At 45.3% G+C, this 26560-nt stretch overlaps 2 protein-coding genes across 12 annotated transcripts; one reads left to right on the top strand and one right to left on the bottom strand.

Annotated features, from left to right (window-relative positions):
- Positions 1-11: 11 nt before the first annotated feature.
- LOC110489446 (ubiquitin carboxyl-terminal hydrolase 5) lies at positions 12-12796 on the bottom strand. 4 transcript variants are annotated; one of them, XM_021562164.3, is made up of 20 exons: positions 11386-12796; positions 10647-10775; positions 9786-9852; positions 9326-9453; positions 8616-8761; positions 8067-8251; positions 7708-7802; positions 7161-7354; positions 6899-6970; positions 6154-6244; positions 5835-5960; positions 5577-5730; positions 3637-3811; positions 3217-3305; positions 2818-2946; positions 2243-2386; positions 1860-2002; positions 1432-1582; positions 1010-1094; positions 12-792 (listed from the first exon to the last, which is right to left on the bottom strand). In XM_021562164.3, exons 1-20 carry the CDS (start codon positions 11491-11493, stop codon positions 699-701), a joined length of 2505 nt encoding a protein of 834 aa, XP_021417839.3. In that variant the 5' UTR covers positions 11494-12796; the 3' UTR covers positions 12-698. The 4 variants fall into 4 exon arrangements, with proteins under 4 accessions (XP_021417839.3, XP_021417831.3, XP_090055231.1 ...); XM_021562156.3 differs by having other exon boundaries at positions 2761-2946; positions 11386-12429; XM_090199105.1 differs by having other exon boundaries at positions 9786-9849; positions 11386-11988.
- LOC110489468 (prolyl 3-hydroxylase 3) lies at positions 12481-26268 on the top strand. Of its 8 annotated transcripts, none has more exons than XM_021562177.3 (16): positions 12481-12864; positions 13078-13262; positions 13718-13872; positions 14446-14638; positions 15607-15738; positions 15934-16076; positions 16539-16628; positions 18589-18641; positions 18753-18832; positions 19042-19169; positions 21076-21171; positions 21284-21434; positions 22297-22414; positions 24055-24130; positions 24735-24875; positions 25595-26268. In XM_021562177.3, exons 3-16 carry the CDS (start codon positions 13783-13785, stop codon positions 25772-25774), a joined length of 1671 nt encoding a protein of 556 aa, XP_021417852.3. In that variant the 5' UTR covers positions 12481-12864; positions 13078-13262; positions 13718-13782; the 3' UTR covers positions 25775-26268. The 8 variants fall into 8 exon arrangements, 7 of the variants coding, with proteins under 7 accessions (XP_021417852.3, XP_090055247.1, XP_021417848.3 ...); XM_090199121.1 differs by having other exon boundaries at positions 13714-13872; positions 24735-24826; XM_021562173.3 differs by having other exon boundaries at positions 13714-13872.
- The last annotated feature ends 292 nt before the right edge of the window (positions 26269-26560 follow it).

Below are 26560 nucleotides of genomic sequence, written 5' to 3'. Positions count from 1 at the left end.
CAACAAGCAGGGGCAGCAGAAAGACATCTTTATTTTTGTCACAGCAGAAGTAACAAAGTTATTTATTTGAACAAAATAAACAAAAATACGCCAGATATCACCCTCACCACACTTGAAAGAACAACCAGTTTGGTTTAGGTTTTTTTTAATACACATTTGACATTTTTTTGTATATTAACTCTCTCTATTACTGTGGACGCCGAACTTATGAAAATGCCATGTCGGAACACAGAAGGGGGAGAGAAGGGAGGCGGTGCTTGGCTTAAGAAGCAATGACAACACAACAGATGCTAGTCAATAAGAGATGAGTGGCATGTTGTTCAGGGAAGAGGGGGGTGGGAACATTGTTGCATTAGACACTGTATAATGATACCAGTATCTATTATGAGTTGACTGGTGTCAGTTGCAAGATGAGTATAGACTTAGAAGGGGTGAACACACCAGCAGCCTTCCACCAACACTACAGTGTTTATTGTAAAAGTGAAATAAAAATGGAAAAAAGACACTTCTCCTTTAAACACCCCATCCATTCCACCTGCCTGTGTCTGCGTACATAGCTGTAGGAAAAGTATATTTATTTAAACCCTACATTTGTCAGTTCAGAAGCTTGTGTCAGAGCATTCTTAGTAGCTCAGTGTGAGTGTGTACATGTTAGCGACCCTCTTCCCCTCCCTAAGTGAAACTCTGCCCCCCTCCGTTCACTCGGTGACTCTCCGGTAGAAGTAAAGGTAACCCAGGTCCTTGGGCGGCTTCTCTGAGGCACACACTTTCTGATCGTTAAAGATAACCCACCTGTGAGTGAGAGAAGAGGGAAGAGAAAAGTCACAGAGACATGAGAAGACAAGAAACAGTACTTTAAAGCTTTGTCGAGATTGTTATAGCCACAGAATCTCAATAGCAACACCGTGCGCCACAGCAGTGGGGTATTAAGTAGAACGACAGTCATGTATCAAGTGTGTGTATAAAGGAGTGGTTTCTTCTATATGAAATGAAAGAGGATGGCGCTTACTGTTGGTCCTTCTTGATGTGGCAGACGTAGTGGCCGCACATAGTGCTCGTGCCCATGTGACTGATGAAGGCAAACAGCTCATACTCTGGAAGAGAGGGGGAGGGAGGAGTGGGGGGGATAGAGGAGAAAAAACAAGACATGCAAAGTGGAGACATCAGTGACAGTGTGCATCTATACTGCAAAAGGATATCAATTTGGAGTCTGTGCGTATTGTCAAAACACATTTATATATGCTTTCAGTCAATAACCAATACATGTTGAGGGGGAAAAAAAGGAGTATATTCTTTGTTTTCCGGGAGTGCATACCTGTTCTTATAATTAAAAAACATTTTTAAAAAAAAGATGCTTGAAGAGAATATTAAAATATGTTCAAACATCCAACCCAAACTAAACCCACTCCCTTCCTCTCACTGTTGACTTACTGCCAGGTCCGTCTCGGACTTTAGGCCCAGGAGGGGGCTCCCTGGACCCCTCACTCTCGGCGGCCGAGCGGCCCCCCTCCGAAACTTCCATGGACTCTAGATCATCCAGGTGGGAGAAGATCCAGTCCACGGCGCGCTCTAGGACGTTACTCTGGAAGAGAGGGATAGGAGAGACCACTTGGTTAAAGGTTGGAGACCTGACCAGCAGCACAAATGAGTGTGAACTTCAAACGTGTGCTAGAATAGAATATATTGTGCCAAAGGTCTAATCATATCAGTAAATTCCACAAGGTGAATACAGCTACTGAGCATGTGTGAAATCTCACTGCAGTTTTTGTATCATTTCTTTGAAGCAACATCAAGGAGTGCTGTCACTACAGCAGTGCTAGATGTGAAGGGTAGTAATGTTAAGGGAAACACTGTCTCACCGTGGCCCTCAGTGCTCGCGTGGCCTGGTCTCGGCTGAAGCCCATGGAGACGATGGTTGCTAGGTGCTCCTCAGAAACGCTCTCTGTGGGCGTGGTTCCGGGAGCCGAGCTGGTGCCTGGCAACACCATGGGAGCGGAGAAATCTGCAGCCAATCCACAGATGGGGAGGAAACGTGAATGTAATAGTGAAATTACTATTGTAAAACTTGAGTAACAAAATATGCTGGAAATTACTGACTGGTTCTACTTCACGTTCAAACACATGGCAGTCCATACCATCTAATTAAATCACTTACATTTCTCAACAACCACCACCCACTTACAGCCCTACATCCATGACAGACACACGTGTTTGATGGTGTATTTGGCACAACTGATCCCACCTGGGTCGTCCATGTGGCCCATGACCCAGTTCATGGCTGCGTCGATTCCAGTATTCCCAGTATAGTACACAGCCTTCCTGCAGGCCTCCAGTGGGAATCCCATCTCACACAACTGGGACACGGTGGAGTCGTCCAGGACTGGGGCTGAGAGAGAGAGAGAGAGAGAGAGCGAGCGAGGAGGGGACAGGGTCTAATTATGTGGATGCACTCCACAGACGGCAGCAACAATAAGGATGTCATGAATGGACTTAACTGCTGAGAAACTGGACATTTGGAGACGGACAATGAAATAAAACCACATGTTGGCAAACCATACTAAACTCATATTCTGGACAATAAGAGCAAACCAAGTCTCTTTCGCACCACATCACCTCATTGAAAATACAAAAACAAACTTCAAAAAAGGTTTGAACACAAAAACATGGAGAAAACATAAAAGAGGGAAAGAAGAAAGGAAAAGATGGTGACGGGACAACAGGATGAAGGAAGGGAAGATCAGAAAAGACAGACAGACTGACACAGTAGTGGGGAGTAGAGCGAGTCGTCCTCCTCGTTGCCGTGGGAACCCAGGATACCTTTGACCTCCACGTCAGGGGTCATGAGAGGGGGTGGGGCCACCTCTGGCAGAAGCTCCTCCCCCGGCTGCTGGCCGGTCCCACGAAGCGCAGTCAGGTCCAGCGTGTCGGGAACGTCGATGCTCACGTCTGCAGGGATAAACAAACATCTATTTAGTTGACCGGGACTGTGCCACATTAATCCAACGTTCAATTCTCCCATGAATGGAAAAGTCATTTCATCTGTGGTTCATTGGACTTGTCAAGAAACTACAGTGGAATTTCCCACTTGAATTTAACTGATAGCGTCTGTGATAACCCACAGGTGTAGATGTTGCATGCGTATGTAAATGACAATACAATTCAATACAGAAGATCACGTAGACCTTGTTTACACTGTGTGCAGAGCAGACTACTCACCCAGTTTCTTGGGGACCCAGTCCTGTCCAAAAGTGAACTTCTTAACCTGGATAACCATGTGGTCAGGGAAAGAGGCAAAGCGGGTGGTCCTGAAAGAGGGGTGAAGAGAGAGAGAGGGAGACTAATTACAAACAACATTTTCCCTAGGAAAATGCATTGATTGATGGATGATTTAATTCAGTGTTTTACAACTCCAGTCCCCCCAACAGCACAGATTTTTGTTGTACAAACTCACCTGATTCAACTCATTGAGGGCTTGATGATTAGTTGACAAGTTGAATCAGGCATGCCTGTCCGGGGCTATAACAAAAATCTGTGCTGTGGTGGGTACTCGTGGACTGGAGTTGGGAAATACATGTCATTGACCGGGAAACTGATTGATAGATTGATTGACTGACTGAATCGTGTGCGTTGTCATACTTGGTGGCGGTGGTCTTGGCCTGCGCGGCGGAGCTCCAGAAGTCTGTGAGAGTCTCCGGTTCGCTGAGCGCCGCCATGCACGCTGTGAACGGGATACAGGCGCGCACCGGCGCGGGGGGAGGGGCTCCCGACGAGTCTGCCTCCTCGCGCCGACGCTCAGCCTCCTGCAGCTCCTCTGATAGAGACATAATTCATTTTTTACATTTAAATAAATGTTATTTTATGAAGAATATACACTACCGTTCAAAAGTTTGTGGTCACTTAGAAATGTCCTTGTTTTTGAAAGAAAAGCAAATGTTTTGTCCATTAAAATAACATCACATTGATCAGAAATACAGCGTAGACATTGTTAATGTTGTAAATAGCTACTGTAGCTGGAAACAGCTGATTTTTATGGAATATCTACATAGGTGTACACAGGCCCATTCTCAGCAACCATCACTCCTGTGTTCCAATAGCACGTTGTGTTAGCTAATCCAAGTGTATCATTTTAAAAAGGCTAAATGATCATTAGAAAACCCTTTTGCAATCATGTTAGCACAGCTGAAAACTGTTGTGCTGATTAAAGGAGCAATAAAACTGGCCTTCTTTAGATGAGTATCTGGAGCGTCAGCATTTGTGGGTTTGATTACAGGCTCAAAATGGCCAGAAACAAGGAACTTTCTTCTGAAACTCGTCAGTCTATTCTTGTTCTGAGAAATGAAGGCAATTCCATGTGAGAAATTGCCAAGAAACTGAAGATCTCGTACAACGCTGTGTAATACTCCCTTCACAGAACAGTGCAAACTGGCTCTAACCAGAATAGAAAGAGTGGGAGGCCACGGTGCACAACTGAGCAAGAGGACAAGTACATTAGTGTGTCTAGTTTGAGAAACAGACGCCTCACAAATCCTCAACTGGCAGCTTCATTAAATAGTACCCGCAGAACACCAGTCTCAACATCAACAGTGAAGAGGTGACTTTGGGATGCTGGCCTTCTTGGCAGAGTTGCAAAGAAAAAGTTCTCAGACTGGCCAATAAAAATAAAAGATTAAGATGGGCAAAATAACACAGACACTGGACAGAGGAAGATTGGAAAAAAGTGTTATGGACAGACAAATCTAAATTTGAGGTGTTCTGATCACAAAGAACAACATTCGTGAGACGCAGAAAAAATGAAAAGATGCTGGAGGAGTGCTTGACACCATCTGTCAGGCATGGTGGAGGCAATGTGATGGTCTGGGGGTGGTTCGGAGATGGTAAAGTGGGAGATTTGTACAGGGTAAAAGGGATCTTGAAGGACGAAGGCTATCACTCCATTTTGCAACGCCATGCCATACCCTGTGGACGGCGCTTAATTGGAGCCAATTTCCTCCTAAAACAGGACAATGACCCAAAGCACAGCTCCAAACTATGCAAGAACTATTTACGGAAGATGCAGTCAGCTGGTATTCTGTCTATAATGGAGTGGCCAGCACAGTCACCAGATCTCAACCCTATTGAGCTGTTGTGGGAGCATCTTGACCGTACGTAAGAAGTGCCCATCAAGCCAATCCAACTTGTGGGAGGTGCTTCAGGAAGCATGGGGTGAAATCTCTTCAGATTACCTCAACAAATTGACAACTAGAATGCCAAAGGTTTGTAAGGCTGTAATTGCTGCAAATGGAGAATTCTTTGACGAAAGCAAAGTTTGAAGGACACAATTATTTCAATTAAAAATCACTATTTACAACTTTGTCAACATCATGACTATATTTCCTATTCATTTTGCAACTCATTTCATGTATGTTTTCATGGAAAACACATTTCTAAGTGACCCCAAACTTTTGAACGGTAGTGCATTTGACTTATAAAAACTTGTTGGTTGACTTATTTAATGAGGCTTCAATAAAAAACAAGGGCAGTTGATGGAGCAGAAGTAGACTCGCTGACACAAACTACATTTCCCTTGAGCCACTCACCGGTGTTGGTGGCCTGGTCCATGGGCACAGGTAGCTGGAGGATGTAGTCCACCCTCTGCGTGTACTTTGCTTTCTGTGATTGCTGACACACGATCCTCTCCTCTACTAGGAAACGGAAGGCTTCAGACGGGTTCACCCCCGAACGACAGTTTCTCTGAAGTGGTGGTTAATAAAACAAAACTAAGAAAATGGGGTACAACAGGAGGGAAAAATCTGATGACAGAAGATGGAAAGGGATGGAGTATGGGATGACTTTACCTCCACCATATTAATGAAGTGTAATAAGAACTCCTGGGCGTCTTGTTGCCGATTGGTGGAGAACTCTGGGTGGCCCCGCCCAACAAGTGCTTTGAACATGCGTGCCGCTATGCCAACCTGGTCACCCTGGAAACAAAACAAAAAAATGTTATTTAGACAATACACATGGAAAGTGAACACACAATCGCTTAATGTAAACAACTGGAAAAATCTTGTCATTTTGGAGGCAGGTGTTTGAGGCGCCAGTGCGCCAGGTTGCTAGCATTCTGACTTCTGAGAAAAACTTCTGCACAATCTTCCAGTGCTTCCATTCACTTACTCTGGGTTCAGAGCTGGGTTCAGAGCCCTCTCCGGGGTCAGGTGCTGGTTTGGAATACTCGCCCGACAACAGACCATAGCCCAGCTTTGCTCTGAAATAAGGAAGAGATGTTGAACACCAAAACAACATTGGAATAAAGTCCATTTAAAAATGTAGAAATAGAGGATAATAAAAACAGGAATTACTGATCCATCGGGAGAAATTCTACTTCTTAAAACTCTAAAACTATAAATTATTGGGAAGTGTTGAAGGAGATTTGGTCCTAAGCCTGCAAATAGGTTTTTAGCCTGCATTTTGTTCTTCTTCAAATACTTAAAAAATAAGTGCTAACAATTACCATCCCCGTATTTTATCTAATGCTAGCAGTGGCCATAGAAATGTATTGTTTTTGCTCAGATAAGTGAACAGTTAATGACATCTGGTGGAGAAAGACTGGCCTTTAGACAATGACCTACTGTCCATCCAAACATAACGCATGCATCTCACAGTGCCAATGACTACGCATGTGTGCCATAACAGTTGTATGCCAGTGTGACTAGCTTTGAATACACATGTGTTATAACCCCGACTCTGTGCTACTTCCAGACGCAGGTGTGTGTAGTCTCAAGGTTGTTGGGAAAGGGCAGGTTTAATTAACCTTATTTATGTTTGAGACTAAATGGTTAACAACGTTAAGTTTGTGTGTGTGTGTGCATGTTACACTGAAGAAAAAAAAAAAAAAAAGCAGCATTTGGTAGAAACTCACACTTGGGTTTTGAAGTCCTGGGTGGGGTCGCTTGGAGCTTCATCGAAGATCTTGTCAATGTTGGAGACGTACCTGAGGCGGGGTACACACACACACGACAGAGGGGTTTCAAGAGTATTTTCCAGCACTCTTTTCACAATCTGTCTCAATTTCTCTTTATCTCGGAGCCAATGGGCCCTGGTCAAAAGTATTGCACCAGAAAAGGAGTAGCGTTGAATCTGGGACGCAGACTAAGAGGTAGAAGTGATAGACGGTTACTGACTTGCTCTGGAAGTCAGGCACGGTGAAGAGGACTTGCATGACCGAGTTGAGGTAGCAGCTGTTGCCCAGGTTCTTCATGCCGGTGAGGCCAGGGCCTGACAGAGGCCGGAGGGTGGCCCCTGACTCCTGGATCACCTCCCACTCCCCCACACGCTGGTTCACCGCTATCTCCAGCTCTGTCATCGTATGCTCCGTCTGCAGGGGAAGAGAGGTGTCGAGGAGAGAGAGAAGAGAAACGGGGAAGGAACCAGAGAGGGAAAGACAATGACAGATGAACCAGATGGAGAGGACTGATCTCACAATGAGCCCCATCTCTCATTTCGTTGTTATAACACAATACATATGAGCTATTTAAAATGGGGCCAGGCCAGCTTTGAACATAATTTTGTCACTAAAACACTGGTAAGGCAAGTACGGAAAAGTATAGTCCTTATTCATGAAGGAAAATGTCTGTCACTAAAGAAGAAGAGTCCTTAAACCACAACACTGCAGCAGGAGAGAGCCTGCCCATCGAGAACCTGTATCTTTATTGATTTCGGCAGTCCTACCTTTTCCATGGTCATCATGTCGATGCCAAAGTGGGACAGGTGTTCTGGGAGCTTTGGATCCAGTACCATATCATCCTCGTCATAGGAGTACACATCTGGAAAGGCCACAGAAGCAAGTCAGACATCAAAAGCTCAAAGAATATAGCCTCTAACCAAGCTACAACTGTCTTCGAGTCAGACTTAAGTCTCAGAGTCCTTTTCCTTGCCAGTGTTTTCTTAATCTTCCCTTTTTAATAATAAGGGTAAGCTTCTCAATAGGGATTCGGTGACTGCTGGAATATTGGGACTAGTGAGAAGCACTTGGTAAATAAAACGGTATTGTGTTGTTTCAAGTGTCCAAGTATTCGTATTGTCATCACCTGCTCCGTCGGGGGTGATGGTGCCCAGTTTGACGGCTAGAGGGTGTCCCGTCTGCTGGAAGTGCAGGAGGGCATGGTTGTTCCCCCCGGAGCCGTCAAAATACCTGCGACCGCAGAACACCCTTCCGTCCGACAGGTTCATCCACAGGTTCTCCTGCAGGTCACACACCTCACACCGCCAACCACTGGAAGACAGAGACGGAGCGAAAGGGGGGAAAGAGATGGAGAGGGGTGGGGAGAGCCAGAGAGAGAAAGAGAGAATCATCAAATGGTGGAGTGGAAGATGTAGGGACAATGAGAGATTGATAGAGAATTAACGATCATTCACTGAAACATTTATTTAGGCTACATATTGACATACATTATTTAATCTATTAATTACATTATCAGATCTTGTATAGGGTCCAAGTCTATAATTAAATTAATGGACATTTATGAAGCAAAAAGGAGGAAAATTGTCAACGTGTAAGTTCCTTTAATGCTGGAGTGCTCGTGACATTGTAGCCAATGCCAGCTCAGAACAACAACCTAGCCTAACCAGTCTCTCACCTGGGAGGGATCTTGGTGCCGTTGTCGAGCTGCTTGAGTTCGACGGCGTGCCGGGACTCCGCCCGCACCTCGCCGTCCCACTGCTGCACCTGCAGGGCATGAGACACTGAGTCTGCAGACATCAGCCCTGCCATGGCTAGAGATACCTATAGGGATATAGAGAAGGTTAAAGGTGGTTACAACAAGAATGCATGGTCAATTTATATGAAGTGTAATACCTAGAGCAGGGGTCGTCAACAGGCTGCCCGTAGGCCAGAACCCTCCCGCTAGTGTTTTTTTTGCCCCTCAAAGTTTTGTAAAAAAAAAAATAATAATAATAATAATTGGTGGAGGGTTCCCCCAAAAAATACTAAATTCAGCCAAAATGAGTTTACTTCAGGAAATCTGTTCCCAAGTATTCCCCACAATAAAAATGTGTGATTGTGTTTGAAAATAATTGACAAGATCTCTTTTTGCGCTTAGCTGTGGTCAATTTGCAGAGTACAAATTATAATTAATTTCCATCTCCCCAACCATTCCCTCTGACAAAAAAAAAAAAAAGCAGAATCGTGTTAGTTTCCTATGCACATACTGAATGAAGAGATTCAAAACTACATGCCCATGGCAATGATAGGGCCTATTTCTAAACACAAACAAACACACAACACTCTTAAGAGATAATTAGCAAAGTTGAGGCAACACTTGAAGTGTTCACCCACAAAGTGTCTCACCCGCTCTCTCACAAGGTCCGGCATGGTGGCGAGGTCATCGGATGTAACTTCCTGTCTATCGGGGAAGAGGACAACTTTTACTTCCTCCTCATACTGCTCCTGCTCCACGTTGAACCCTCCCTCGATACCTGAGAGAGAGGAGGAGGAGTGTCAATAGTCATGATATAAGTTTCATCGATCTATCATGGCAGACTAATTTCTGAAAGTTTTGGTTCAACTGGATAGAATGGAAAATGTTGGTGTCAGCATCCCTAAAGGCTAGCCTGGGTACCAGTATGTTTAGTTATCATTCCACTCTTTATCATATGCTAAACACATGCTTTTCATGACATGGAATACAAGGATTGGAATGTTAGTAGAAACAGACTGGTACCCAGGCTACCTGAAGGCTGCTTCGGGATTCTTTGCACCTTCATAGCCCTGTCTGCTGAAAATGTGTTACTGTTAACTCTGCTGTTACCTATGGCTAATCGGGTTGGCTTCTTCTTGGGTGGGTCACCGGATCCAGAGTTCTCCTCATCTTCCTTCTGGGGAAAATGACAGTTCAAATTTAGTGAATTGTGGAATGTCTCCATCCACAAGAAAGGTGGAAGTGGAAGAAAAGTGGTTAGAGTGTTGGACTAGTAACCGAAAGGTTTTAAGTTCAAATCCCCGAGCTGACAAGGTCTGTCGTTCTGCCCCTGAACAGGCATCATTGGCCGTCATTGAAAATAAGAATTTGTTCTTAACTGACTTGCCTAGTTAAATAAAGATAACTTTACATTTACACTGATAACTTTACAGCCCATCAAACCAATAAAGAAGTATTAATGTGGTTTTCAATAAGAGTATTATAATTTTTTAAAAGTGATATATAGTATTTCTGGGTTCTGCCCCTGCCCTGGCAGAACGACACACACTGCCGTCATTGAAAATAAGAATTTGTTCTTCTAGAGACTTTGAGCAATCCAAACGGAATTAAAACCTGCTGAACAGGCCTCATTAGATGCTGCCACTTATATTTATTTTGTACCGTCAATACTTTTGATACCAACTGAAATTTGGTATCAATGTGTTTGTGTGGCCGCTATTTATATTTTACCTTTATTTAACTTGGTAAATAGTTAAATAAACAAATTCTTATTTTCAATTAACAGAACGACAGATTTTTACCTTGTCAGCTCTGGGATTCGATCTTGCAACCTTTCGGTTACTAGGCTACCTGCCGCCCCATGTGCCTCTACTGCTGGCTAGGCTACCTGCGGCCACAAGTGCCTCTACTGCTGGCTAGACTCAGCCAGAGACTTCAGTAAAAGGTTTGAAGGAACAGCGTGTAACTCACCGGAGCTTTGCGGGTCCGGGAGATGTGCAGGTAAGCCCGCTGTCCGCTCCTGGTGTGGTGTCTATCCACATACTGGCTGCCGAACCCAAGGAAACTGTTCATGCACACATATAAGCCTCCTTCACTCTCCTAAAAAAAAGTTAAAATAAATGCGAGAACATGAAAAAGGGTTAGGCATTACATTGGCTGGACAGCTGCTAGTTTACCCAACAACATATAACCTGTACAGTAGTTGAAGTTTCCCACGCGACCAACTCATAACACTGAAGATTATCATGACAACAAATGACAGTGTGATTTTCTAGCATGCTAACTAGCAAGTTAGTTAGCTAAACAGTTGGAATGACACGTCGAGTGACAGCCATAGTTAGCCAACTGGCTAGCTAGCGTTAAACTTGAAATGTAACGTTGGCTAACTACGTAACGTTACTGCGAGTTCATTGCAAACTAGTTCATGATGATAGTCGAAAATAATTTGACAACCTCTGGTTACGGCAGCTTGCTAACGTTAGCTGAATGGTAAAGATGTTAGCTGGCTAACGTTAACGTTTCTCAATGTAGCTACAGTAACGTTAGCAAACTAGTTAACGCGTTAGCTAGCTAACTACCCACTAGCTAGCTGTATAACTGGTAATTACACATACAAAAATAAACAAACAGCCCCAAAGAAAAAGTGTATATAAAAAAGACAGGTTTAATACGAAGCTAATAACGTCCGATCAGAAGATGGGTTACTCACTGGAGAAGAAAATGACAAGGCGCATTCGTCTTTGTGGACACGGTCCCCGGGCCTCGGAACCCGAATTGTGGACAGAACCGACATCAAAACCTCGCTTACCTCCGCCATCTCAAACTAACTAATTCTGCCTTCCAGTCGGACACTTGTTCCTGAGTTTGGACCCCAAGCTTTTGATTCCCCAGCTTTGAATATTGTCTGTTTGTATTGCTCTTCCCCTCTCTCTGTCTTCCTCCCAATGAATGGCTTGATGCCCCCCTGTTTGTGTGGACTCAAGGCCGAACGCGTATAGCACTCACCCGGTATCGTGGTAATCGGAATATATAGAGTATAAACTACCGCACAATTATGCGATGTTGCATTTGAGAGACAAATATGAATTCAGATAGACAATTAATCAAATCTATATTAAAACGTTAATTAACTTCTAACAAAGACATACAATAAGACGCACAGGCAAAATAGACAACATCTGCTTTATATCAAACGTAACCTTTTCAGCAATTACGGTCATGTTTAAAGGCTCGCCACCTCCACGATGAGAAGGCGAAAATGTCAGGGTTTTAACGCACCAAATGAACTACTGCCACCGCGTGGGTGGAAAGAGACTTCACACAAACCCCAGATAAGGCAATGAAATTGTCTATTCATTGTAATTAATAGACTATGGAAAAAGATACAGGGTTGGATGTGTCATATCAGCTGCCACCTTTAATGCTGATGAACAAATTACTTTGTAGTCAAACAGGGTAAACATGTTACATGTTGCATGTTCAGACCTGCCAGGATTGATGTTTGGCCTATATAGCCTAAATAGTATGATTGAAGAAATTCTGCTATGAAAAAATAGGAGACTATGAAGACTGGAAACAATGTTTTTTTTGTGTGTAGCCTATACAGTGTTATGAATGAGTGTGTGTAGACTGTAAGCATGTACACTAAGCTAGACTATAATATTATTTTAGCATTATTTTAGTGTTTCCAAACTGTTATTTACTGTGTCAATAAATCTACTTTCAAGTGTACTGCCTCTCTTTTTCTTCACCCATCCCACTCCCTTCTCCTCCTCCCCTCATCACTACCTAGCACGTCTTTCCTGCCTTTCCCCACTTTACACTGTCTGGCCCTGTTCCTCCCGCTCTCTTTCTCCAAAATAACTACGGCATGCTATGGCGCTTTTCGCAAATCACAACTCTGTCTACGTGGCGCTGCACATCCCTCTTATTCACTATCTTTTCTCATTCTTCGATTTCACCTCTCCTGTTGCAGGCATCGGGGCTTCTGCAGGATCGGCGTCCGGACTCATACCCTCTTACGATGTTTTGTATTATACCGGGGTACGTGCATACTTTAGCGAGGAGTGGGAGAAAGCTGCGGAGCTGCTCGAAAAGTCGATGACGACCCGGGAGGCTCTGTTTCGGACACGACGGCAGTGCCATGAAGAATGTCTGCCAGCGGGACATGACAGGCTCCCAAAACTGGGTGTGTTTGTGTTTACTGTGTTGTATGTGGTCGATTCATAGGGTGTGTGTGATATGTCTTTCTGTCTCCACGTGTGTGCTGTGTGCATGCATTAAATATATACAATTATAAGCTTGAGTCAGTGATGACCCTATCTATGGTCATGAGTGCAAGACAGTCCTGGTATGGTACATTCCAGTAATGTTGCATCTATGTGTGTGCGTGTGTCCTCAGACACCGAGAAAGGGAATGTGTGGGACCTATGGGCAGTGGACTGGGTCCAGCGGCGGGCTGAGTGTGTGCGGTTCTGTTTGGGACGGGCTGTCACTCCTGCAGGACAGCTTCCTGTGTCTGCCGACATCGAGTACGAGTTTAGCACCCGGAACCCCTATAACTTCCTCCAGGTCGTCTACTGGAATGTAACTATTAGTATATTCACCTGCTGTTTCATAATGTTCCTGTGCATATGCGTGGCTAACAGTTGAATTGTAGATCTGAAGTGCTAAGTGCTTCATCATTGCATGCTAAAGCGATTACATTGGTTATTCCACTGGTAGTTAGTTACTCTACTGGTAGTTAGTTACTCTGGTATAAAGCCTATATGACGTAATGTGCTAGCTCACTTTACTACATACTGTAGCAACAATACCCTACAACTTCATGCACTCCAGGTCATCTGTACTTAACTTTTCTTCTTCGTCGTCTACCTCATCCTCCTGTTATTTTTTTCCTCCTCCCCTCGTTCCCCTCTTCTACCTCGTTCTCGCTCTCTTTCCCCTCCTCTCCTCTGCTCTTCCTCCTTCTCTTCGTCTTTTACCTCATTCTCTATCTCTATCAACTTTTCCTCTCCTCCCTTCATTTCTTCCTCAGCTAGGGAAAGTACAAAAGGCGGCGTCAGCAGCCCACACATTCTTCGTGGCCAACCCCAGCCACCTGGAGATGAGGAACAACATTCAGAAGTATAGACGGATGGAGGGAGTAACAGAGGACGCATTCCAGGATAGAGAGATGGAGACAGAGAAACACTGGGTCATTTTTAAAAAAAGAGTGCGAGTGGGGAGGGTTGTGTGTGTCTGAGAAATTGTCAAAAACTGTAAACGCTAGATTGGATGCATAAATAAGTATTCATGAATCTCGTTGTAAGAAATATGCTTTGAAGATTCCCACATGTGGCCTGAGGGTTCAAATTCCTCTCTGTGTTTCACCTTGGGTACCTAACCAATCGTAAAAGCCCTTTGGGCTCAGTAACGTCTGAGTAACCTTACACAGTAACCTCTGCATGCACCCACAGCATTCCTGATAACATGTTACTAATGGAGTGTACGATAAATGAGAACACATCATGTGAACTTTACTGGTCTTTTGATATCACTGAAGCCTAACAGGAAACAAAAAAATGCAGTTCATTTCACTGCTCTATTTTGTTTGTCTCCAGCATGTCTTTGTGCTTTCCGTACGTACTATGCCAATTGGGAGTATAGGCCATCGACGACTCCTCTCTGTCGCACTCTGTTCTTGATGTTTACCAATTATAGCCAACCTTTCCAGTTAACATTCCTCCCTCCTCTTTACCCATAACCTCCATCCCTCTATTAACCACAGGTCCTGTATGACTCCGCCCTCACCTCTGAGGCCTCCTTTGATTGGACGCACGCCGTGGAGAAATGGAGGGAGTGTGTGAACGAGACACTGAGACAGACTGATGAGTGTAGGGCGCAGTGTGAGGTCGCCTCACAGCGGCTCCCTGGGAACAGAGGAGAGGATGGAATGGACGGGGTGTTTGAGAAGGCTGCAGGTGAGAAAAACATGTTTGTTTGTTTAAAAATGTATATTTTTAAGGGTTTTATATATCCTGATTGAGATAGGACAGTGAAGAGGACTGAAAAGTTGGAGAGATTGTGAGTCAGAAGGGCATGGGTCGGATTTGAACCCATGCTGAGATTGGAAGCTGGGCTGTACACGTGACACTAACCACTGGACCACACAGGTCACAGGAAAAACATGAATCTGGTTGTCTATGCAGGGCTATAACTCATTCATTGCTAGGAGGCTGAACCTCTAGTAGGCTGAAAATGTCTGTAAGGTGTTATGTAGCGTTATAAAGACCTTATTACAGGGGGAGTGTTATCAAGACAGCTGACTGTAAACAGTATAATGTCACGCAGTGCATATTTGGGTTGGTCCAAAACAAAGCAAAGATTGTAATTCTTATTTTTTAATTAAAATATATTTTTTTACCGCTTTTTCTCCCCAATTTCGTGGTATCCAATTGGTAGTTACAGTCCTGTCTCATTGCTGCAACTCCCGTACGGACTCGGGAGAGACGAAGGTCGAGAGCCGTGCATCCTCCCAAACACAACCCTTGACACAATGCCCACTTAACCCGGAAGCCAGCCGCACCACACCATATACCTGGCTACCGTGTCAGCGTGCACTGTGCCCGGCCCGCCACAGGAGTCACTAGTGCGTGATGGGACAAGGACATCCTTGCTGGCCAAACCCTCCCTTAACCCGGACGGCTGGGCCAATTGTGCGTTCCCCCATGGGTCTCCCGGTCGCGGCTGGCTGCGACAGAGCCTGGACTCGAACCCAGAATCTCTAGAGGCACAGCTAGGACTGCGATGCAGCGCCTTAGACCACTATGCCACTCTGGAAGCCTGTAATTAGTTTTACGTGTAGTTGTCCTACTATTTTATTCTTATGCTATTCTCTACTTTTCTAATCTTTCTCCTTATCATGTGACTTTTATCTCCCGTCCTCCAGCACTCTCCCTCTCCCTCCTGTCCTGCCAGCAGGCCTGTGTGACCCAGGTGGCAACGCGACCCGGAAGGATTTCAGCCCAGGAGGACCTCCTACCCACACAGCTGGAGCATCTACACAGTGCACAGTTCAAAGGTTAGACAGGGGAACGGTCATATCTGAAGTTACAGTAATGACCACATGATGACGCTAATGACAATTATGATGGTAACTCTGCTTCTACTGCAGCTGATTTTTTTAAATGGGCTCTGGTGCTTCATACAGGAGTTGACATATCTGGTGAACAACCAAATCCCATCTCCCTCCCTCTCTCTCACCTATTTCCCGCAGCGGGCGATCTAGGAGGAGCGGTGTGTTCTCTGCGGTCTCTCCTCCTGTTCTACCCCTCAGACAAAGACTCCCTCAGTAACCTAGAGCTCTACACAGAGACACTAGGAGGTGACACTGAGGCACACGGGACAAAGCCCTTCCAGGTACTACTGGTGCTCAGCCTCAAATCAACAACCCCTAGCCTGGCCCACTAGGGAGGTTTCATTTTAGAAACAACACTCCTCAAATTTGATAGATACATTATTGTATCTTACTCTACTGTCAAGACCAGTATATTGGTGTTCTCCGTAGGCATCACTCTTTTAATTAAAATTATATATATATTGGTCACATACATGCTTTAGTTCCTAGCTCCAACAGTGCAGCAGTATCTAACAATACACACAAATCTAAAAGTAAAAGAATAGAATTAAGAAATATATAAATATTAGGGCGAGCAATGTTGGAGTGGCATTGACTAGAATACAGTAGACTCCAGTATATACATATGAAATGAGTAAAACAGTATGTAAACATTATTCAAGTGACAAGTGATTCCATGTCTATGTACACAGAGCAGCCTCTAAGGTGAGTCTAAGCCTCTGTCTCTGTCTTTATATACTCAGGAGATAGCCAGGTATGTGAGCCGCTCACTGCAGGAGAAAAAGCTACTCTACTTCGGAATGGAAAACCTCAACTTTAATTTCACCGACCCGGTATGATGACGTTGTTTATTGATTATCACTGGATCTGGTTTGGCCCAGAGCCATAAAGTAGCTACTGTATATCTAAGCTATATATGGCTCTGATTTGGTCTGTAACGCTTCTCCTCTTTGTCTGAGGAGGAGTAGGAAGGATCGGACCAATATGCAGCGTGGTAAGTGTCCATGTTCATTTATTAGAACTGAACACACAAAACAAAATAACAAAGTGAATGAAAGAAACGAAACAGTCCTGTCAGGTGAAACAACACACTAAACAGAAAATAACTACCCACACCCATAGTGGGAAAACAGGCTGCTTAAGTATGGTTTTCAATCAGAGACAACAATTGCCAGCTGCCTCTGATTGGGAACCATACCAGGCTGAAAACACAAAACAGAATGCCCACCCCAACTCACACCCTGACCAAACTAAAATAGAGACCTAAAAAAGGAACTAAGGTCAGGACGTGACAGTACCCCCCCCCCCCCCCCCAAAGGTGCGGACTCCGGCCGCAAAGACAGCCTGGTGCGTGGGGCTGACGGGCTCCTGACTGACGGGCGGCTCCGGCAGCTCCTGACTGACGGGCGGCTCCGGCAGCTCCTGACTGACGGGCGGCTCCGGCAGCTCCTGACTGACGGGAGACTCTGGAAGCGTCAGACAGGCGGGAGAACCTGGAGGGAGGAGACGGAGAGACAGCCTGGTGCGTGGGGCTGCCACAGGACCCACCAGGCTGGGGAGACCTACAGGAGGCCTGGTGCGTGGAGGAGGCACCGGATGGACCGGGCTGTGGGGGAGCACTGGAGCTCTGGTGCGCAGCCTTGGCACCACTCCTCCAGACTGGATGACCACTTTAGCCTGGACCCTCCAGAGTGCAGGCACAGGTTGAACCGGGCTGTGGGTGAGCACTTGAGATCTGTTGCATACCACTCACACCTCTCCCTTTGGCTCAATGCCCATATTCACCCGGCACGGGCGGAGCGCAGGCATAGGGCGAACTGCACCCTCCCAGCGCCCCGGAGACAAAGCACGCAGCGCCAGATACCCTGGGCCGAAACGACGTACCGGAGACCAAACACGCTGGGCCGGCACAACACGCCCTGGCTGAATGCCCACTCTCGCATGGCACTTGCGGGGGGCTGCGATGTAGCGCACTAGGCTATGCATGCGCACTGGGGACACCGTGTGCTTCACCGCATAACACGGTGCCTTCCCGGTCGCTCTCTCGCCACGGTAAGCACGGGGAGTTGGCTCAGGTCTCCTACCCGACTTTGCCAATCTCCCTGTGTGCCCCCCCAAAACATTTTTGGGGGCTGCCCCTCGTGCCTGTTGCGCTGCCTTACCTTATACCACCGCCGCTCAGCTTTCGCTGCCTCCAGCTCTGCCTTGGGGCGGAGATATTCCCCAGCCTGTGCCCAGGGTCCCTTGCCGTCCAATATCTCCTCCCAAGTCCAGGAGTCCAGAACCCTCTGCTCCTGGTTACCACGCTGCTTGGTCCGTTTGTGGTGGGTAGTTCTGTAACGCTTCTCCTCTTTGTCTGAGGAGGAGTAGGAAGGATCGGACCAATATGCAGCGTGGTAAGTGTCCATGTTAATTTATTAGAACTGAACACACAAAACAAAATAACAAAGTGAATGAAAGAAACAAAACAGTCCTGTCAGGTGAAACAACACACTAAACAGAAAATAACTACCCACACCCATAGTGGGAAAACAGGCTGCTTAAGTATGGTTTTCAATCAGAGACAACAATTGCCAGCTGCCTCTGATTGGGAACCATACCAGACCATACCAAACACAAAGAAATAGAAAACATAGAACACAAAACATAGAATGCCCACCCCAACTCACGCCCTGACCAAACTAAAATAGAGACCTAAAAAAGGAACTAAGGTCAGGATGTGACATGGTCACTCACATTTACTTTCAAACTGAACGATACAGCAGTTTGTTCCTTTTTTCCCCTCCCATATAGGATCTCTGGACTCCTGAGGAGGTTGTTCCTGAATTTCTAAAAGACACATGGAGGTAAGAGGAAACGTGAAGGAGAAAGTTACTGCAAAAGAGGACGGAGTGTGGAGAGAAAGGGCCTTGAAGTGCTATTGGGCGGTTGAAAGCCATTTCCTTTTTGATTTCCAGAGCAGACAAGGAAGTGCTGAATGAGAAAATGAAGGAGGGAGAGAAAGAGGTGGAGATGGACGATAGTGGATTCTATGCAGGTAAGGATAAACATTAGTGTTTGGCATGTTACAAGCACTCATTGACAGATTGGTAATGACAAAAAAACATAATTGTCTCGGGTCTCTGAGGATTGGGAAACACTAATCTGATAAACATTTATTTGATTTAAATGTTTATGTGTGTGTGCGTGTGTGTGTGGACCCTCTTCCTGTGTCTCACTCACACCTCCGTTCTGTTCCCTCCCCAGGGGGTCCCGTACCTCAGGTTGGTGTCACCATCAGCATGGACGACAATTCTTTAAATGGAACTAATCGCGTCATGCTGGACGGAGTTCTAGATCAGAAGGAATGCGATACAGTACTGCGCCTAGCTACCGTAAGCTTGCATATGATTCGCTCTGGAAACAAGACTCCTTCAAACACAGGAAGAGAAGTTCAACAGAGATATGGAATTTGAATGAGCCCTGTCCCTTTGGTGTTTCCCATTGGATTGGAAATAGTAGCTAAACCTGCAATATAGTGAAAATCACACCGAGCATATCAGGGGCCATATACAGTATATACACTGCTCAAAAAAATAAAGGGAACACTAAAATAACACATCCTAGATCTGAATGAATGAAATATTCTTATTAAATACTTTTTTCTTTACATAGTTGAATGTGCTGACAACAAAATCACACAAAAATTATCAATGGAAATCAAATGTATCAACCCATAGAGGTCTGGATTTGGAGTCACACTCAAAATTAAAGTGGAAAACCACACTACAGGCTGATCCAACTTTAATGTAATGTCCTTAAAACAAGTCAAAATGAGGCTCAGTAGTGTGTGTGGCCTCCATGTGCCTGTATGACCTCCCTACAACTCCTGGGCATGCTCCTGATGAGGTGGTGGATGGTCTCCTGAGGGATCTCCTCCCAGACCTGGACTAAAGCATCCACCAACTCCTGGACAGTCTGTGGTGCAACGTGGCGTTGGTGGATGGAGCAAGACATGATGTCCCAGATTGCTCAATTGGATTCAGGTCTGGGGAACGGGCGGGCCAGTCCATAGCATCAATGCCTTCCTCTTGCAGGAACTGCTGACACACTCCAGCCACATGAGGTCTAGCATTGTCTTACATTAGGAGGAACCCAGGGCCAACCGCACAAGCATATGGTCTCACAAGGGGTCTGAGGATCTCATCTCGGTATCTAATGGCAGTCAGGCTACCTCTGGCGAGCACATGGAGGGCTGTGCGGCCCCCCAAAGAAATGCCACCCCACACCATGACTGACCCACCGCCAAACCGGTCATGCTGGAGGATGTTGCAGGCAGCAGAACGTTCTCCACAGCGTCTTCAGACTCTGTCACGTGTGCTCAGTGTGAACCTGCTTTCATCTGTGAAGAGCACAGGGTGCCAGTGGCGAATTTGCCAATCTTGGTGTTCTCTGGCAAATGCCAAACCTCCTGCATGGTGTTGGGCTGTAAGCACAACCCCCACCTGTGGACGTCGGGCCCTCATACCACCCTCATGGAGTCTGTTTCTGACCGTTTGAGCAGACACATGCACATTTGTGGCCTGCTGGAGGTCATTTTGCAGGGCTCTGTTAGTGCTCCTCCTTGCACAAAGGCGGAGGTAGCGGTCCTGCTGCTGGGTTGTTGCCCTCCTACAGCCTCCTCCACGTCTCCTGGTAGCGCCTCCATGCTCTGGACACTACGCTGACAGACACAGCAAACCTTCTTGCCACAGTTCGCATTAATGTGCCATCCTGGATGAGCTGCACTACCTGAGCCACTTGTGTGGGTTGTAGACTCCGTCTCATGCTACCACTAGAGTGAAAGCACCGCCAGCATTCAAAAGTGACCAAAACATCAGCCAGGAAGGATAGAAACTGAGAAGTGGTCTGAGGTCCCCACCTGCAGAACCACTCCTTTATTGGGGGTGTCTTGCTAATTGCCTATAATTTACACTTGTTGTCTATTCCATTTGCACAACAGCATGTGAAATTTATTGTCAATCAGTGTTGCTTCCTAAGTGGACAGTTTGATTTCACAGAATTGTGATTGACTTGGAGTTACATTGTGTTGTTTAAGTGTTCCCTTTATTTTTTTGAGCAGTATATATATATATATATATATATATATTAATTATACACTTTATGAATTTAGGCCATGATCTTTATGGTTCTTAGGGATATGAGCCAGGGGTGGATTTGGAAATCAGCAATAACAGAAGTATTCAAAAAGGGCTATGAGCTCATATCCTCCATGATGACTTCCTGTGTTGTCCCTGACAGACTGCTGCGTCCGCTGGGGATGGTTACCGGGAGCGACGGTCCCCACACACTCCACATGAGAAGTTTGAGGGCCTGACTGTCCTCAGAGCTGTCAAGGTGAGAACGATGGATCTGGAGATGAAATCTATCTCTCCGTCTGTCTGTCTTATCTCTCTGTCTCACATGGCCACATAGCTAATGAACAGTTAAACACTTTTCTGCTCTGCAGTTGGCTCAGGACGGCATGGTGAACCAATCAGACGCTAAGCTTCTGCATGAGATGGGGGAGAGGGTGAGAACCCTCCTGCACTCCTACTTCAGGAGCCCCTCAGGGCTCCATTTCTCCTACACACATCTAGTGTGCCGCAGTGCCATCACAGGTATGGTCCACTCAAGCAATGCCCTCTATTTCTTGGAATGATAGTTCCACATCTTCATATTTCATGTTCATTTCTGTTGACTCCATTATGTATTACACTTGTGGGTCTCAATGCAAAACGCTTTTCCCATTTCTAGTGTAACCCAATAGCTAACCCCTGACTTGTATCAGGTGTCTTATCTGCTCTGTGTTATGTCACCCGTTGTGTTACAGGGGTCGTGTTCATTAGGGCATGCAATGGAAAATTGTCTAAAACATTTTGCAACGGAAAACTAAAATGAGTGTTTCTTATTGGACAACTCCAGGATGTCCCTATATTTCAGTCCATTTTCTTCTGCTTGGTGCTGTTAGGTTCTAATTCTCAGAGTAAAAACTCGACTGACACTCTGAAAGCTCAAACCAAGTATATTCTTCCCAGAGGGTCAATACAGCTGCAATAGACAAAGACATGTTTACAATAGCTGTGGTATATGTACCCCACTTTGGGTGGAGTCTCCTCCTTCTCGCTACATTGTATCTTTATTGCTAGGCAGGAAACGTAAGTGATACGGGCCATAAACTTTTCTTTCTCCCTTAACGTGACCTGACCCCCTTCATCGCTAATCCATGGCTCTCTCCCCTTATCAATGCCTGCCACATGTGATCGTTTTCCCTGCACTCAGCACATTCTAAGCTTAATTGTACACACAATATACCTTCCTCCTACAGATAACCATTCACTTCTGGTGTAGACCCTCTGAACCTAAGCACTCGATATTTCAATAGGATACCTAATAATTAACCCTATCCCAAGTTTAGGAGTTAGTACCCAGAATCTATCGGTGCCTAATGAACATGGCCCTCATTTTGTGTGTCCTGTCCAGGGGACCAGGAGGGGAGACTGGACCTGTCTCACCCTGTTCATGTGGACAACTGTCTACTGGAACCTGAGACCAGACAGTGCTGGAGAGAACCACCTGCCTTTACACACAGAGACCTGAGGTACACACACACACATTCATGCGCACACACGCACAAGCTGTCAGGACGCAAAAACACACACACACATACTGGCAAAACTATGCATGCACAGACATGTAATTACACTTAAAAAAACACACACAAGACTTGGAAGTTGAGCTATATAATACCACATACACTCCCATGTGTATGTAATTGGACAGTGAAGCTAAAATTGTAAATCTGTCTCTATACTCCAGCAGTTTGGATTTGAGATCAACTGTTTCATACGAGGCGACAGTACAGAATGTAACTTTTATTTGAGGGTATTTTCATACATATCTGTTTTACCATTTACAAATGGAAACACTTTATGTATTTTGTCGCCAATTGGCAGTTTCATTAAATAGTACCCGCAAAACACCAGTCTCAACGTCAACAGTGAAGAGGCGTCTCCGGGATGCTGTCCTTCTTGGCAGAGTTCCTCTGAACAGCGTCTGTGTTCTTTAGCCCATCTTAATATTTTATTTTTATTGGCCAGTCTGAGATATGGCTTTGTCTTTGCAACTCTGCCTAGAAGGCCAGCATCCCGGAGTCGCCTCTTCACTGTTGACGTTGAGACTGATGTTTTGCGGGTACTATTTAATGAAGCTGCCAATTGAGGACTTGAGGCATCTGCTTCTCAAACTAGACACTCTAATGTACTTGTCCTCTTGCTCAGTTGTGCACCGGGGCCTCCCACTCCTCTTTCTATTCTGGTTAGAGACAGTTTGCGCTGTTCTGTGAAGGGGGTAGTACACAGTGTTGTACGAGATCTTCAGTTTCTTGGCAATTTCTCGCATGGAATAGCCTTCATTTCTCAGAACAAGAATAGACTGACGAGTTTCAGAAGAAAGTGTTTGTTTTTGGCCATTTTGAGCCTGTAATCGAACCCACAAATGCTGATGCTCCAGATTACTAGTCTAAAGAAGTTTTTTTATGTTTAATACATTTGCAAAAAAAACATTTGAACCTGTTTTTGCTTTGTTATTATGATATATTGTGTGTAGATTGATGAGGATTTTTAGAATAAGGCTGTAACGTAATAAAATGTGGAAAAAGTCGAGGGGTCTGAAAACTTCCCGAATGCACCGTATGTCCAAATACTTATGACTTCTTCAAATGGGGAGACAGGATACATACTATGCTTTTATTTCTAAACGGAAAAACAGATACGCCTGAAAATACCCTCAAATAAAAGGTGACATTCTGTACTGTCGCCTCATATGAAACATTTGATCACCAATCCAAAAATGCTGGAGTGTAAAGCCACATTTGAAAACATTGCTTCACTGTCCAAATACATACGGAGTTGAGTGTATGTACATATCATGAACAGACATTCCCATCCTGAACAAACTCAAACCAGTACGGCATGGCATCTTAATACTAACATTGTTTGATGGTCTCCTCATTCGAGGGTAAACAAACACAGCATTCAAACGAACACAGGTGCCATTCCACAGCCAGATCTAAGATTCTTGATTTCAGGCAGGGGGGGTGTGTGGAAATAATGTGACATGCCTCTGGCAGTGTGCTATATAGTACCACTAGGTTTGTTTACTAAGCAATAAAGATGGCAACTGACAACTTTGATTAGACTTGTTAAGTGCTGACTAAAACCATGTCTGATTACATTCCAGCGCTGTGCTTTATCTGAACGACGACTTTGACGGTGGGGAGCTCTTCTTCACAGACAGGGATGCCAAGACTGTCACAGTAAGTCACTTGACATGAAAACTCAAGTAGAACACTTCACACTGGCTGGTCTTCACATGACCTTTGACCTATGCCCCCCCCCCCTGTGACCCGGTCATCACTATCTGGTCATGCTAGAAGGGATGGAAGCACAGCTTTCTAACATATGCTATTCTAACCTTAACCCGTTCAGTAACCGTACACCTAATATTATCCCTAACACTAAATTAAGAATAAATAGTTTGTGTTGTGTGTACTTCTCAGTAAGTTCTGACCATATTGCCTCTTCTATCCATTCTAGCATGGCCCTTATAGAGGCTACCCTTTCTGACGCTCTCTCTTTTCCTCTCTCTCTTTTCCCCTCTCCCTCTCTCTTGTCCCCTCTCCCTCTCTCTTTTTCCTCTCTCTCTCCTTTTCTCTCTCTCTTTTTCCTCTCTCTCTCTTTTCCTCTCTCGCTCTCCTCTTCTCTCTCTTTTCCTCTCTCGCTCTTTTCCTCTCTCTTTTCCCCTCTTTTCTTCTCTCTTTTTCTCTCTCTTTTCCTCGCTCTCGCTCTTTCTTTTCCTCTCTCTCTCTTTTCCTCTCTCTCTTCTTCTCTCTCTCTCTTTTCCTCTCTGTCTGTCTGTAGGCCCGGGTGAAGCCCACCTGTGGTCTACTGGTGGGGTTCTCCTCCGGTCCTGTCAACCCTCATGGTGTGACCGCTGTGACCGCCGGCCGCAGGTGTGCACTGGCCCTCTGGTTCACCAAGGAGAAGCACCACAGGGATATGGTGAGAACTGTTATTGGATTGGTTGTTCTATATAAGCCTGGCTCAAATCAGATACGTTTGGCATGACAATGACCATAGGAGTTGGCAAGACAGCACAAACAGATCAGGGACCAGGCTAACACTATAACACTATAGAGTTTTTTTTTTAAGTGTTAGTGTTGCCCCTAACCACTTTTTTAAAAGAAATATATTGTATTAATAGTTAGGTAGGCGAAGCTGATCCTAGATCAGCGGTTAAGGTGAACTTCTACCACAAGCGGTGAAGTTACAAAAGTGACTGCAAGGTTATTGTTTATAGCAACATACTGTACATAGCAACAAGATCAGCTGCAGACAAACAAACAGAACGTACATGCAAATGTAATGGTTGTTGCTTTTTCATTTTTCCCCATCTAGCGCTGACATCTCAAAGCTATTTTCCCTATGCTAATTCACTTTTTGTTTAGATATCGCTTTTGAACAATAAGTCTACGGCAGTTAGGGTTGGCAGTCAAATAACATAGGCACTTCGATTTGACCGTTGGTCAGTTTATTAATAATCTATAATGTTAAGGTTGAACTTGAGGAGAGTTCTGGCACAATTTTCCCTAGATTTGAAAGGAGCACTTCTGCTTCTTACCCAGCTAGCCTGGATTTTGTCTGATCACGGCCGTGGTGTGAATAAGGTCCATTCAACCTCACTTTACCTCACATTACTGTACCTTCTGTGCCTCATGCAGGAGAGGGAGGAGGCCGAGGCCCTGTGGGCTGCGGATGGACAGAGTGTGACGAAAGGAGGAGAAGTCAAAGAGGAGGGAAGAGAGGGCACCGCTTCCCCTGCTCGGAGTGGTAGAAGCGGAAGCCAGTCGTCGAGGAGTAGAGGGAGGGGCAGGGTGACAGGGGGAAAGGACGAGCTGTGATGAGCTGCTGTGATGGATTTAAAGACTGAACCACCCACGCTGAACAACGGGGTAGTCCTGTTCACCTCCCTGTCCTACTTGGTGGACCGTCCCGGTCCAGCCACCAGTCCCCTCTCCCAAAAGACCATGAACTCTTCTCTATTTTTACACCAGGCTTTTCAATCCCTACCCACGCTCTCTCGCTACCTCTTTTCCTCTCTCTCTCTGTGAGACCATTTGTGAAAGAAGGTATTTTTTGTGCATCTTTCCATCCCCTCCATTGACAATCAGTCCATTTGTGTTACAGTGTAGGCCTTAGTGTTTGCTGTGTGTTACAGTGTAGGCCTTAGTGTTTGCTGTGTGTTACAGTGTAGGCCTTAGTGTTTGCTGTGTGTTACAGTGTAGGCCTTAGTGTTTGCTGTGTGTTACAGTGTAGGCCTTAGTGTTTGCTGTGTAATAATTGTTACATACCTGCTGGAGAAAAGTAAGAGAAATTGAATAAAAGGTATTCAAAATGGCGGAGAGAGTGGCAAGAGTGGGAATGAAAAGGCCATAGCCGAGGTGCTTCTGAAGTGGCATCTCCCCTCTGTCGGGAAAGAGGTATAAGTGGGAGAGAGAGAATTTAGAAATCCCCTTTATTGGGTCAATGCCATACATTGCACGTTAAAACCATGACCTATTATACATTGACATCCACAACCCTGTCCAAGGTTAAAAGATCAACCCCAAACATCCTGCATGATCAACTGTTTAACCCTTTACACGTAAAACGCTATCCACGACGTCAGAGCTCTGGCTTTGCGCTTC

Source organism: Oncorhynchus mykiss, chromosome 2 (genome assembly GCF_057628025.1).
Source record: "Oncorhynchus mykiss isolate SJ-2025 chromosome 2, ASM5762802v1, whole genome shotgun sequence".
NCBI classification, from domain to species: domain Eukaryota; kingdom Metazoa; phylum Chordata; class Actinopteri; order Salmoniformes; family Salmonidae; genus Oncorhynchus; species Oncorhynchus mykiss.
The sequence above is the reverse complement of the archived record's forward strand: the minus strand, read 5'-3'. Positions and strand labels throughout refer to the sequence as shown.